This window comes from Triturus cristatus, chromosome 1_1, assembly GCF_964204655.1.
Source record: "Triturus cristatus chromosome 1_1, aTriCri1.1, whole genome shotgun sequence".
In the NCBI taxonomy this organism is placed as follows: Eukaryota; Metazoa; Chordata; class Amphibia; order Caudata; family Salamandridae; genus Triturus; species Triturus cristatus.
In genome coordinates this window covers 941794724-941809241 of record NC_140579.1, presented here as the reverse complement: position 1 = coordinate 941809241, position 14518 = coordinate 941794724, and the positions used below count along the sequence as shown (strand labels likewise).

The following is a 14518-nucleotide window of genomic DNA, read 5'->3' as shown; positions in this document are numbered from 1 at the left end:
AGCAAAACGCATAAACCTAAAACAGTTAGCATTGTAGCAAGTCCAGAGGCTATGAAAGGGGAAATCATCATAGACAGACAGTGGCGAAAGGACTAGAAGGCCTAACTAACCCCCCCCCCCCTTGAGTAGAAGAAGTTTTATTATATAAAGGAAGATCTCTGAGCTTTGTCAGCAGACCCCATACCTTGGTGCCTAGATGGTAGTTTTCCATCATAGGAACAGCATAGCTCTTCTCCCTGGAAAGGTCCCTCTCCAAGTGTGTCTTAAACCAACATGCAATTTCATAATATTAAAGCACAGGTTTCGAGCATCTGCAGCTGTGTAGCATGTTTTGTCTAAGTGCTAGGGACTGACCAGAATAGAATAACAAGGGGCATTGTTAATCGAACTTGTACAGTTTGTTCAGACTAAACTCCAGGAACAGGCAGAGAATGCAGGAAGCAGACAGTTCTCATGTGAAAGGCACAAACAGAGTCTTGCAAAATAAAGTCATGTAGTAATGTGCTCAAAAGCAGCATCATGGCAGCAGAGCTCATGCTAACTTAGCAATATCGACAATGACCCTAACGGCCATACTACAGTTTCCAAACAATGACCTCGTGAGCCAGATTGCAAGTTTGACCTGCTGTATATTGGGATGTTTCGCCCTACCCCCACTATTAGTGAGAAGGTTTGGATAGTTGGTAGCTTCTCGTGAGGGACTAGGGATAGCTCTAGCAATGTTGTTTACTGTGACTAAAGCATTGTGGTAGTACATTGTCATTTACAGACTGCACAATTTCCAATGAAATGACCATTACATTTGCCCATACTTGCAGTTTTACTGACAAAACAATGTAGCACCCAAATGATGTGTGGAAATCGTGTTTCTGTGAGTATTATCATTTGTACATCACCAAACAAGTTTATTGTTTTAAATCCCATTGAAATCTGTTTCCAGCACACTGCAGAGTTACAATAAAATGTGCTTTATTTTTGCCTTCCTAACTTCTGAATGCATACAGTTGATTTACAGGTATTTACATTTTGTTGTGTTGCAAAGGACATCCTGCAGCCTTTCTCACACTGCTCCAGCAAAATTGTCACAATTCACTCTAAAAGCTCCTCTTACTTTGCAGTCAGAGTAGGAAAAGTAAAAAAACAGTCCATGTTAAAAGAATAAACAGCAATTTATCAGTAGCCCATAGCCTGACATTTGACCTGTCTTCGAAGCACCACACATCTGACAAGATAAACACAGAATTTAAAGGCATCTTTATGTATTGCTTGGACTTTACCAACCAACTAAAAATCGGCCTCTGGCTTGGATGTGCTCATCCATGCATAGCATGTGATCTACAGCAACACGTTGCAAACAGAGAAACGTTACTGATGTGTTAAAATTTGTATACATGTGTTGTAGATTCACATGTGACCTTCCCGTCTCCCCACTGAAATAGAATGGTTATTACAGTTTATCATGGCAGATGGGGAGGAAACATTTATAAGGGAGGCTGTCCTGCTGCATTTCAGATTTTGGCCAGCTGACTCAAGTCATTCAATAAACTCTTTAAACAGGATTAAAAAGACTTGTAAGAAAAAAAAGTTGCATTATTCCAAACCCCAGCAGTATAGAACATGAATCATGAACAGCAGCTGGAGTTACTACATTGCAAACTGCATACCAGTTAGAAGAGGTAAGTAGCTTGTTCCTAATAACTTTAACTTTTTTATATGGTAGTAGATAATCTGTTGGGTGTACAGCTGCAGTTACCAGATGTGCTTTAACAAACTGGTATTTGCCGCCTTTCCCCTTCAAAGTGGCCTAATTGACTATTTAGGACGATGGTGGTAATGAGAAACTAAACTATTATGATCGTTAATGGTAGTTTAAGAATGCTTTTTACTTCTGATGAAGGGATTGTGCGAATGTATAATTGCTTGGACATTGGCTTTGTTTATCGCATTACTAATTTGTCTGGTCTTCATTCTCTTACCCTACCAGCAGAGAAAACCCAAGAAGAAGCTCCTGCAAAACTTCTGGATGACCTCTTCCGCAAGACCAAAGCTGCTCCCTGCATATACTGGCTGCCACTTACCTCAGAGCAGGTGAGCATTTCAATGCTGGAAGTGCTCCATTAAGAGTTTTAAAAAAAAAAATCTATAGCAGATTATAGTCGCCAAAGTCCGGGATCCCGGAAGACAATAATATGGAAATGTACCTCATGCTTACCCTAAGGAGCATTTTCAGGTGTTTTTTCGTTTTTTTAAATAAACAATTTTTTGAGTAAATAAAATCAACGTTTGAACCTCTGACATTGTCCAAGAACAGAGACCATTGTCGGAACAGCCTATTTTTCTATACCAATGAAATACAGCAAGCTTGTTTTTGTGTTCTCATTTTTTCTTCCAGTCGCTCATTTTTTTTTTAACGCATTCTTGGGCCTCCCTTTACATCACAAGCTATCCACCACTCATTCCTTTTTCTTAAACATATTTATCCACTTTTCAAGGAAAACTTCCCCTCCTACTTTCTCAGAGTAAGCAAGCCCACAATGATAGTATCCTTCTAATGGTTGTAAATTGTATTGGGTGCACATTGTAAGTCTTAAAGACACTTACAAAGCCACAAGAAATATACCTGGGTCTGTACACTGTCATGACATTTATTGTCACTCAGGGAAAAATGGTACTGTCTCCAACATTGTTGAAGGTAAAGAAATTTCTGAAGATCAAATGTTTTTAGGACGAAGACCCTCAACTACCCTTAGGTGGTAAGCGTCGTCATTGTGTTCCTCCTCTCAACACAACAAATTGCAGAAGTGTGGATTACAACCCCTGAACACAGGAGCTCCTTTAGATGGACAGGGTTTCTGAGAGTGTCTGGTGGGTGTGATGGAGCAGAGTGCAAATGGGAAAACAACCAGTTAAAACTATCTCTTGGTGAAACTACACTACTTAATTCTGTCCCTAAGGATAACATTAAAAACAAAGCAAAATGGGGAGGAGATTTAACCTCAGCGTGAAGATCTGGTCAACATGTTTCTGCCCTAGTGATACCCTTAATGAGGAGTTAGGGCATTTGTCAGGAACTACAAGACGTCACTCTGCTAATGTAATTGATGTAAATAATAATGTAAAAATTACAACCAGTGGTCATAGAGGGGTGAATATCATCTGTTGTGGTATGTGTGTGTAAAAAGATGTTGACACAAACCATTATAGCAAAGGTATACTATATTTCACATGTGTGAGGAAATGGGGTGTATTACATGGTGTGGTTGTGCGACCTCACCGTGTAATACACTTACCAACCCCCTTAGGATGCTTAGGCTTCGTTTGTCAAACCTTCAGCTCAACCTTGGGTAGCTGTGGCTCTGAGCAGCAAGATTTACACAAAAGAACAAGTGTAAAGCATTTGAACAGCACCAAAACAAATGAAGAAAAATTCAATAAGACGCCAAAGAAATACAACACCAATTTATACAAATAGACTTTTTATATATCTTTAGACACCCCAACGAAAAAGATTCATCGGGGGTTTCCGGAGATATAGATATCACTAGGTACAGTAAATCATTCAACCGCAAACTAGCATTGGCGATTTCAACAAATTTGACACTTAAAAACTTTTCACGAAAAAGTGTTGGCTGGTTGGAATGTGGTCACTTTAGGCGAATAACTCCAGTAGGGGGCCAGACAAGCGGGCCAGACAGATTCTCAGAAACAGTTAACTTAGCAGGTGAATCAGTCTTCAATACGTTACAGGCACTTTTAAACTTTGCAGGGCTTTCCTATGGAAGTGGGTCCTGATGCAAGGGATGAAGGATGGAGATGCTGTGGATGTGATGCGGTTGACGGGGATCTTGCTGTGACTACTCTTCGGTCCACGAAGTGGGTGAGGCGGTCCCGGTCTCAATGTTGACATCCGTCAAAGTTCTCTTGGTGCCGGAAAAAGTCTAGCCACCACTGGACTACTAGTTGCCCAGTATCGCAGTCATCGGCCAATCCTTCCTGGGCTGATAACTCATCCTCTGGAGGTCCCAGCTAAACTCAGATGACACTTCCGAGTGTCAAGTCCTGGTTCATGGTTCATGGTGCTGCACGGCAGTGAATGGTGGCAGGTTGAAGACTTCGGGCTACCAACTTTCCCCAGCAGGCTTCTCAGCTGTTGTGTCCCTGTGCTGCGAACAGGTGCCCAGCTCACTGACCCTTTGACTCTCTTGGCTGGGCTCTGGAGATGACTTCTGCTCGAGGACATCACTGAAGGCACAGTCTCTGTCCTTTGATCCGGTGCAGCCTTTCTTTGCTGGCTCCACAAGGCAGTCCTTTCTCCATCCTTCTTCCCGTCCTGTCGAGATCAGAGTTCTGGGTGCGAGGTGTGTCCAATTTATCTACAGAAAATGTCCTCTGGGTAGGATGCAGTTCATAGCTGATGGGCTACCGGTCTCTCTCCCTCTTGCTGACTACTTACTGGGACTAGTCTCCTGTAACTATCCCAGGATGCACAATTCTGCCCACTCGCAAGATGGTAGAACCCCCTGTAGTTAAGTGCCCCTTTTGTATGGTTACCCCCATCTTTGTGCCTGATATCTGATGCAATTTGACTGAATGTGCACTGGGTCGCTGCTAATAAGGTTCCCAGTGCCTGTGTTCGTTCCCAAAACTGTACCTTTATTTCCACAATTGGCACACTTCTTGCCCACCCATAAGTCCCTTGTAAAATATACCAGCGGTACCAAGGGCTGGGTGACCAGAGAGGGTCTCTCAGGGCTGCAGCATGTATTGTGCCACCTTCAGAGACACCTCGCCAATCGCATACCCACTGCCATTGCAGACTGTGTGTTCTGGTGCAGACAAAACCTAAATCGACATGGCACACTTCTCTGTGTGCCATGCCCACAAACACTGCCTGGGTTTGTCTGCCCTCTAGCTGCCTCACAGCCCTAAGGCAGGGTGCACTATACCACAGGTGAGGGCATAACTGCCTGACCAATATGTCCCTACATTGTCTAATTTCATTCTTAGACATTAAAAGTGTAGTGAAGCTGTGAGAAAGTGGCTCTGTATATACTGTTCCTTAATAGGTACAGGGTGTACAGAGTCCACAGACCCCAAGGGTTTAACAGAGGTTAAAGTTAGGATATAACCTTACTCTCCAAAGTGGTAGCTTGGTCGAGCAGTAAGGCAGTATCAGAGGAGAGTGTAAAGCATTTGTTGCACACACTCAGTCAGCAAATGGTCTCACACACTCAAGAACTGAACTCTAGGCCAATGGTTTATATAAAAAAAATATATGCTTGTTTTATTTTAGAACCAACACTTGGAAATAAAATATACTTTCTCGACAGGAGATGTTTCATAAAAATACTTTTGTATATGCAATAGACTTTTTAGTAAACAGTTACAAGTAGTTGCAGTAGGCAACTTTATTTCTAAACACAACAATACATTGAGCTCAATGATAAATTCAAGTTATTTGCAACAGATTACTTTTTAGATTACTTTTGTAATTCCAGGACTGGATCCTAGATTCAGTCCTGGGTCAGTTCTCAGAATCAGTTGATGAAAGTCGACTTTAGTACTGTAATGATTTTTAACTAATATTTAGCTATTTTAAAAGTTGACACTTAGAAAATATTTCAGAGAAAACAATAAATGATTCCCTATGGAAGAAAATTCAGGTTATAGGTACAGTATGTTCTCGTTACTTTTGTAATCCAGTACTGGGTGCCTAGACTCAGTACTGGGACCTCTATCCAAAACAGGTAAGTAATTACGTTTTCAGATATTATACGATTTTTGAATATTTAAAGATTGCAGAAATCAACACTTAGAAGAAATTTCACAGAAAAACAGTCAATGATTTCCTACGGGAGAAAATTGGGTTACTGGTAAGTACGGTTGTAAGTATTTTTCAGAGTCAGTGCTGGGCACCAAGATCCAGCACTGGGAGCTCACCTAAGAGCAGGTGAGTAAATTCGTTTTTGTCACTCGGCTGATTTTTGGTGAATATTTGAAGATTTGAAAAGTCCACACTTAGAAGAAATTTCAGGAAAAAGCCAGTCAATGTTACCCTATGAGGAAAATAGAGTTTGCGGTTTAAGAGTAAGTACTCTACTGGCAGAGTTGAGGTTCTGGGCACAGACTCAGGGGTCTCCCAGGGTCAGGTAGGTACAGTTGGTTCACCCTCAGCGACTCTAGGTCGGCCGGGTGCAGAGAGAGTTAGGCCCAATGTTATCCTATGAGGGATAGGAGGGCCTTGTTTGGTGGCTGCTGTCTGGCAAGCCACGCGGCTGTGGGAGCTGGGCTCCTGGTCACTTACTCAGGGCAAGTGGGGAAGTAGGAAAGTGTAGAGTTTTCACTGCCAGGGCCACTCGGGCGGCTGGGTCCAGAGGGCTTTTGAGCCTTCGGGCGCTCAATGGATTTCAATGGGAAATCTCTGGTTTGGAAAAAGACTGCAGGCTCGGGGACGAGGACTCTTCAGGTGCCACCACCACTTCGAGAGGTAAGTTGGGTAGTTGGAGGATAGGTAGGTACCCCGGGATTGGACACAGGGGGCCGTGGGGCGCTGGGTGCCTTTTGGTGTCGGAAAATCTTACCCTCTGTTGATCGCGGTTGGGGTGGCACACTGTTCTGAGGCTGCAGGCTTCTTCAGGATTGTCGAGGGGGGTCCTTGGGTGCCGGACTCGGGGTCACAGTCGCCGTGGGGTCGTCCTCGTGGGTTTAGTTCACTCCGGCACCGGCCAGGCTTGGCTGGTGCAGAGTGGGCTGGGATTGCGGTTCCGGGCTGCTGCCAGGGGTGAAAGGTAGGTTCTGAGTAGAGCCTCTACTCATGGGAGTCCCAGGGGATCAGAGTTCAAAGGTAGCCAGGTCCTCCGGGGTTTCTGAGGTTGCTGGCCACAAGAGATGCCGGGTTTGGAGCAGGTTCGAGGTCGACAGGCCGGTAGGGCTGGGGCCAAAGCAGTTGGTGTCTCCCTCTCCTTCGCAGCTGCAGGGCAGGTCTTCTTTTCTTCTTGCTCTTCTCGTAATTTCGGAATCTGGGGAAGGAAGGTTCAGGGTGCCCCTAAATACTAGATTTAGGGGTGTTACAGGTAGGTGAAGGACAGGGACCAATGGGTCCCCGTCCTGGGGTGGGTACACCCCCTATCCTGCCTCTCTCCTGTGGGAGGGGGGCAGTAGCCTAGTCCTGATAGGGTAGGGCTCCCCATCTTAAAGATGGCAAGAGCCCGGAGATGTGCTTCACCTCGCCTCCCCCACCTGAGGGGTTGGGTTGGCAGGCTGGCACGTCCCCTGTCCTTATTTGGGGTTTCCGCCCAGAGCTTCCTGCCAGAGTGGGGGGGTTGCAGGGGCCTGGGGAAGCTCACAGAGGCGGCATGCCTTTGAAGCTTCCCCCTGCCCATCCTGGGGGAGGAGATTTAGCACCTCGCCCAGGATGTGCATTGTTGCAGGACCAGGAGAGCAGGGGCTCTCCTACCCAGGGGTCCAGCAACATGTCTGCTGGGTGGCAGCCTAGGCAGCCTCAGAGCAGACATGGATTCGTAGGTTAGGTTTCAGGGGGCACCTCTAAGATGCCCTCTGGGGTGCTGGGTACATTAAATCCCACACTGGCATCAGTGTGGGTTTAATGTGCTGAGAAGTTTGATACCAAACTTCTCAGCCTTTAGTGTTGCCATTATGGTGCTGTGGAGCTCGTGTTTGACGAGCTCTCAGCACCATGTACTCTTAAATGGCAGCACAGCACTTACAGGGCTCAGGAATTGACCTGGGCACTGTAGGGGCACAGGGCTCCTGCTCCTGTGCCCACACCATTGGCATAAGGCACCCAGCTAGAGGGGTGACTGATGTATGCCATGGCAGTGTAGGTGATGGGCATGGCACACAGGGATGTGTGCCATGTCGACTTTGTTTTGGTTTTGCACCCAAACACACAGCCTGCACAGGCAGTGTGTGTGTGTAAGGGTACAGGGCCTCTAAGGGTGGCACAAGGTGTGCTGCAGCTCTTAGAGGTCTCCCTTGGTCACAAAGCCCTGGGTACTTAGGGTACCATTTACTAGGGGCTGACATGTGGCCAGGGTTTGCCATTTTGGGTTTGGTTTGTTTTAGGGTAGGAACATAGGCCCTGGGCACCTGATTGGCAGGAGTCCAGGGCACACTCAAAGTACATTCAGCAATTCAGCAAAAAGTGGGGGCATACCATGCAAGAAAGATGGCACTTTCTCACAGAAGCCATATTGATTACATGGTCTGGGGAAGCCATATTGATTACATGGTCTGGGAGTTCGCAGTTACGAACTCCACAGCTCCATGCTGGCTTTACTAAATGCGAAGAAGTTTGGCATCAAACTTATCAGCATAATAAACACACACTGATGTCAGTGCTGGATTAATAAAAAAAAATGCACTCAAGAGGGCATAGAGATGCCTCCTGAAAAAATATCAACTCCTTCGTGTCCAGCTGACTGTCTGCACCAGCCTACCATACAGTTACATGTTTCTGACCCCCTGAAGTGGGAGCCCTTGTGCTCCTGTGTGGGAGGGACAAAGGTTGCTTGGGGTAGAGGTGCTTCACACCTACCCCAAGCAAGAACAGCATTCAGGGCGTTGAGCCTCAAAGACTCCCTGCCCTTCGATATGCTAGCCCGGGCCTTTCCAGCGAATGGAGATGCCCGCCCCCCTGACCAAGCCCCACTTTAAGTGGCAAGGTCGGCGGCAAAATTAGTAGTCAGGAGAGGTGTGTCTGCCCTCTGCTAGAACCTCCCGTAAGGTGCCTTAGACCCCCCCCCCCCCCCTTTTTTTTTTTAGGAAATCCTCCATCTTGAATGGAAGGATTCTAGCCAGTCAGGTTATGGGATGCCCCCTCCCCAAAGGGAGGGGACATACAAAGGGTGTAGTCACCCTAAAGACAAGTAGCCCATTGGTTTCCATCTGCCAGTACCTGTAACACCCCTAAATTCAATATTTAGGGCACCGCTGAACCTTGATCCTCATATTCGTGCAACCTACGAAGAAGACACTGTGTAGCAAAGCTTGAAGACGATGACTGACGTGGCCCCAGCCCTACTGCTTAAAGAACCTGCGAAGATGAGGACGCCTGTCCTATGGCCAGTGACTTCCAGACACACAAGGTAGACTGCCCACTCTTCAATAGAGACCAGATCTCCCAAGGACAGCGAATCCACCTTCAAGGACTCTGGATCCAGCTGGAACCGTGATTCCTGCCCACTCTGCACCTAAGGCCAAAGTCTGAGTGGCTCACCTGTCCAATGAAGTCTCTCCAGCGATCCTGACCTCGAGCCCAAATCAGTGGCTGACCTCTCCTGCACTCCATGAAGACGCCTGCAGCCTCTACACGAAAGGGTCCACCCGACCATGACTGGCTTCGGTAAAGAAAATCCGGCACCAAAATGCATCCCTGCATCCTCGGCCCCTGACCTTGAGGAGCCCAGCCCACGGTGCCAAAGCCTCCTATATCCCAACTTACCTGCCCAGCTGCTGGTCACTTTCATCCATCCTGCTAGTCCGAGCCTGTATCCTCTTTGTGCAACTGAGATCCCATTTGTATGCATTGGGTACCCAACACAGACTTGCACCCAGCCGCCCCTGTGCTGCTGGTGGTTGGTTGGTGCTGCCTTGCCCTGTGGTCCCCCATGTACTTGCTTTAACCCTCTGGCTTGTGCCCTGAAACCCCGGGTACTTACCTGCCATCCGCAACTCTTGTGGGTGCCCCAGTCTCCATTGACTAACATTGGGACCAGTGCCATCTGCATCCGGCTGCCACAGTGCCACTGGTGGTGCAGTACCTACCTTGATCTGATAAAAGGGGCAAAAGGTACTCCCTGAGATAATTGTAGGCCCTAGAGGAGGGAGTGAAAGTAAAGTATAAACAGGGGAAACCTCTATACTGGCCTATTTAATTTTGAAGATGATCTGAAAAGATTCTACATTACCAAAGAATCCTGCTACATGTCATACAATATCCTCACATAACTTTAAACAATTTATTAGTCTTTTTTAATTTTAAACCACAATTTATTAATCTTTTTTGTAAACATCTTCTGTTTAACATAATAACATGCATATAAAAAAGTGAATTATTCTTTTTCACAAACAATGTAAATAATTTTGCTCACTATATTTTTTTTTTACATACTTAATGCACTAAATTTCAAAAAGACATCCTAGGCATATACAAACTCATCATTCAAAAGTACTTACATACTCACTCATGCTTCCATTCATACACAAATGTGACTTGCTATCTAAAAGGAGGAAAGGCAACCAGGGAGGAAAGGAGAGGAGAGGACCCTTAATATGGTCTCAAAGATGTCGTCCGGTGAGCTAGGTCATTCATTTCTCGAGGTCTCTGTGATGGGAGATATCAGTTTCCAATACCACTTTACTGGAAACAAATTCGCGGTCAACGCGCGTTTCAGTGGGAGACCACCTTCTTCAGGACCAACAAGTATTTTTAAAAATAAGATATTTACAATTTTTCAGGATGTCTGTAAGAGAAAACGAGGGGATAGTAACATTAGCAGGAGGTATGGTAATGAATTAAATTTTTAAGAGGAGATACTTCCTCATATTTGTATACAACTTTGATTGATTTATCTCTTTTCTGCTAGTAGTGCTCAGTTAAGCAGTGAGTGCATCCCATTACTAAATGTGATGGTTATCCAGAGTGAAGAATAAGTGCAGAAAGTGAAAGGGCCATAAAGTTCCTACTAAAGTTAGATGTAGGAAGACCGAACAGGAGGTGAACTAAGACTAATAATAAAAGTTCCAACCTTAACCCAAATTATTTATTAAAATTTAGGATCAAATCCTACACAGCGTAGGTAAGAATTCATGATTGCTAACCTAAAGGTTCACGTGGGGCCTCCAATAAATTTTCCGGGGAGGCCTTCTGTACGTTATCTGAAAGGATGTCAAATTCTGGAAGAAAAGACATGATTTTTAATGAGCAATAATATTTATATTTATGCCCCGAAGGCAAAGTCTATTGATAGGGCAGTTCTTTTTATGTATCAAATATACCTGCAACAGCTAAGTCGAGGGAAGTTCAATTAGATGAATTCCATATCGGGTTTCAGTAAGTGAGTAGGCAGGAAGCTAGGAAGATGGTAAGAAGAAGTGTATTTATATATCTTGTAAACACAAAGCATTCTATTTTATGACGGGTAGTCACTTTAATTGGTTTATTTACCCCTTGTAGGCATGAAGCCTCCTTCCTAAGGGGCAGAGTTTCTCCGTGTATTTCTTAAATTCAAATGGTGGTCCTATGTTGTGAGGTCTTCTCTTTTATAAGTTTATGCTTTTTCCGTATATCCCGACTAGTACTGTCTGGAAAGTAAAGAAATATATTACCTCGTTTAAAATATGACCTCATTATCATGTTCGTTGTTTTTCTCTAGATTATAAATAAGCACATCTTCGAATGTATATACTTGTTACGCGGAAAGCATGTTTCATTTTTTATGCTTGATCGATTGGGCCCTGGCGTAAACACCAGAAGCCTATGAAAATCGGCATATAGCCAAAGTACTTGAACCGGAATGTAGTTACTGTTGCTTTAACCATTTAAAGGGGCATGTAGGGAGCACGACGACTCGTTACGATGTCGTCATGTTACTATCTACCCAGAATTACGTGAAAATGGGAGGACAGCACTAGATTATACTCATTGATTAAGTGAAACTGCCTTATGCTTGCGTTTGTTTTTATGTAATTACGTACACTGTGTTCGGAGTACTCCGAATCTAAAATAATTTGGAAAATCTGGCTTGTGCAAAGCAGTTAGGGCAAAGACTTCTATTTGCAAAACCCAACGATAAAGGCTAACTTCGTGTGCAGAAGGGAGGGAGACAGACATGGAGGATGATAGATGGAGGGTTCTAGTATTTAGAATGGGTCCGCATACCTGTACAGGTCAGAGTCCTGCCGCTAGCCGCTGTCCCGATACTCGGAAAGAACTGGATCTCTAGACATGTGTAATTTGAGTGTATGACGGTCTCGCGAGAGTTAAAACTAACGCGACCGGAACTACGTAATGTTCTGTGTTGTACTGTGTCAATGCGAGCACCATCTTTGAACGGTGTTAAGAGGATCCTATTACAATAAGACTTGATGGCGCACCAATAGCCTCTAACCATTCAGAGTTCTCGATGTATGTGAACCTGAGTCCAACGAACCTTGCTACCCTATTTAGATGGTATAAATATGACATTCAATTAATTGAATCTAGGGAGCGGTGAAAACACATAGTATCGTTATTTATAGGTCTAAAAAGCGCCCAGTCGTATGTGAGGAGGTTATCAGAATTGCAAACAATGAGCGCCATGTTGGAATATGTTAAGACGCGGAATGCGCGGAATCCTGCTGGCAATAGCTAATCTAACTCTAAATATTGAGTTTTAAAGATCTATTCCACAATGGTGTGGGTTTATCATCATAATTAACAACCGTGCAAGAATATCGCATATTGAGTTTTTGTTAATCCATTCCGCAATGATGTGGGAATGTGTACAGAATCCAAAAATATTAAGAGACAAAAGAGTGGAGCTGTGCTCAGGTACCTTGGTCACTAAGTAGAAATAGATCAAGGGTGTAAATATGGGTGCCCTGTTGGAGGTTTGGCAGTATCATGCTGGATACAAGAAGAGATGCCAAATAGTGTTGGCATATCTATTTGATTGGCAAAAGGTTATCTTATGTGGCAACATGCTTGGTTAGCAATGGTGAGCAAATTTGGGGACCTAAAAAAGAGGGAAGGGTGGTCTGGCTCAGGCAAAGAATTTGTATGTCTGCGATGGAGTCTAAATTATCAGACAACAGTTCTAGTTAATGGGGATCTGTATAAATCTAAGATCACACGTGTGGATTGTGATTGATATTAAGCTTTTATGTAATAATCCAGGTGATCTCTTCATTGAGACCCCTACGTACTGTATCACAGTGAAAAATCCAAAAGGGCTTTCTGTTTTTACGCACTTTACTGATTTCTTGGCCTGGTTTATGAGTTATTTTTTCTAAAATGAGCCATTTAAGATCTTGTTCTCCATGGTTTTGATCTATAAAGTGTTTTACCATGGAGGCTTGTATTTTGTGTGTTCTGATTGCTGATTTATGCTCAGATAGTCTAGTACGGAATTCTCGACCCGTTTCTCCTATGTAACCTAGGCCACATGGGCAGAGAATGAGATATTACATTTTGGCTTCTGCAATTGGTATGACTTTTAAGCCTACCTTTCTTGGTGCCATATGACCATTCTTCCGTCGTAATAGCTGTAGGACATGCGTGGCATGTCCCACATCTGTGATTTCCCAGAATCTCTGGTAGTCCATCAATGGTGCTTTGTCCTGAAGAGATGGTAATTTGCTTCATTCTACTGTGGACTAGTTTGTTTCGTAGATTGGAGTTTCTTCTAAAGGCCACTATAGGTTTATTAAGTGCCTTGCTGCTTTCATCAGTGTTGAGGATTTTCCAATTTTTATTTAATACCTGCTGTATCTTATGGATATAGCGTGTGTGGTTGACCACACATACTAGTCTTTCTAAATGTTTTTTCTCTTTCCCAGTAATTAGGCTGTCTCGGTTATAGTATTTTGCGCATTTCATAGATTGTTTAATGAGGCGTTTAGGGTAGCCTCTAAGTAGTAGTCTTTTTTTTAGTTCTTCAGCATGTCTCATATAATCCTGCATGTTTGTACAGTTCCGCCTAATTCTGAGAAATTCCCCAAAGGGAATTGAATCCTTTTGACATGAAGGATGGTAGCTAGCATGTTGTTGGACTGTATTTTTAGCACATCCACAGCTTTATATGAGAACAAGAAATCAACAGTATTGGAAGTCTTAGAAGATAGCTTGGTAGAAAAAGAAAGTATACCTATCTTTAACCTTTCCAGCCATCAGCTTGCACCAGCAGAAATCACCCTACTTAGTAAGGGTTTATCTTTTGTTCCGAGCACTTAGCCAGATATTTTTACCATGAACAAAGATTTGATCTCATTTTTTCGGAAAATTCGTTTACAAAAATATATGTCTGAAAAGATACCAATGGAAGAAGAAGTCAACTATTCAGGATGCAAACCACCGTCTAAGTTCACACCGACCTTAGAGATGGGTCCAGAAGTTGCTATTTTTGAGAAGACCGTGATAAAAGAACTAGAAAAGATTACCAAATATATTCGCAAGCCCCTTCCAAATCGTACCAAATTGGAAACTAGTGCTTTAAAAGACCTCGAAAAAAATAGCCACATGACTATCAAACCTAGTGACAAAGCGGGAGGCATAGTGATCATGGGCAGTGACGCATACTCACAGAAAATGGAAAGTATGCTACTAATACCAGAACATTACCAACCAGCTCGCAGATCAGCCTTGACCGATTTAAAGACCAGAATAGAAGCCTGTACATCCAAAGCTTTTATAGATGGGTACATTTGCCAAAAAGAACTGGAATTTCTGAATAAGAGCAATGCAGTAACTCCTGCTCTATATGGTGTTCCAAAAACCCATAAAAATACATCAGATCCT

General features: G+C 43.9%; 1 protein-coding gene across 7 annotated transcripts in view; it reads left to right on the top strand.

Moving 5' to 3' along the window:
• The window catches only part of LOC146871323 (apoptotic chromatin condensation inducer in the nucleus-like), a 929701-nt gene that overhangs the window by 854982 nt on the left and 60201 nt on the right, over positions 1-14518 (top strand). For 5 of the 7 annotated variants that reach the window (XM_085650820.1, XM_085650821.1, XM_085650822.1 and 2 more), the window contains one exon: positions 1985-2088. In XM_085650820.1, the coding sequence (XP_085506946.1) occupies positions 1985-2088 (104 nt within the window). The remainder of the gene's footprint in view (positions 1-1984; positions 2089-14518) is intronic. The other 2 variants (XM_085650815.1, XM_085650819.1) reach the window with 1 other exon arrangement.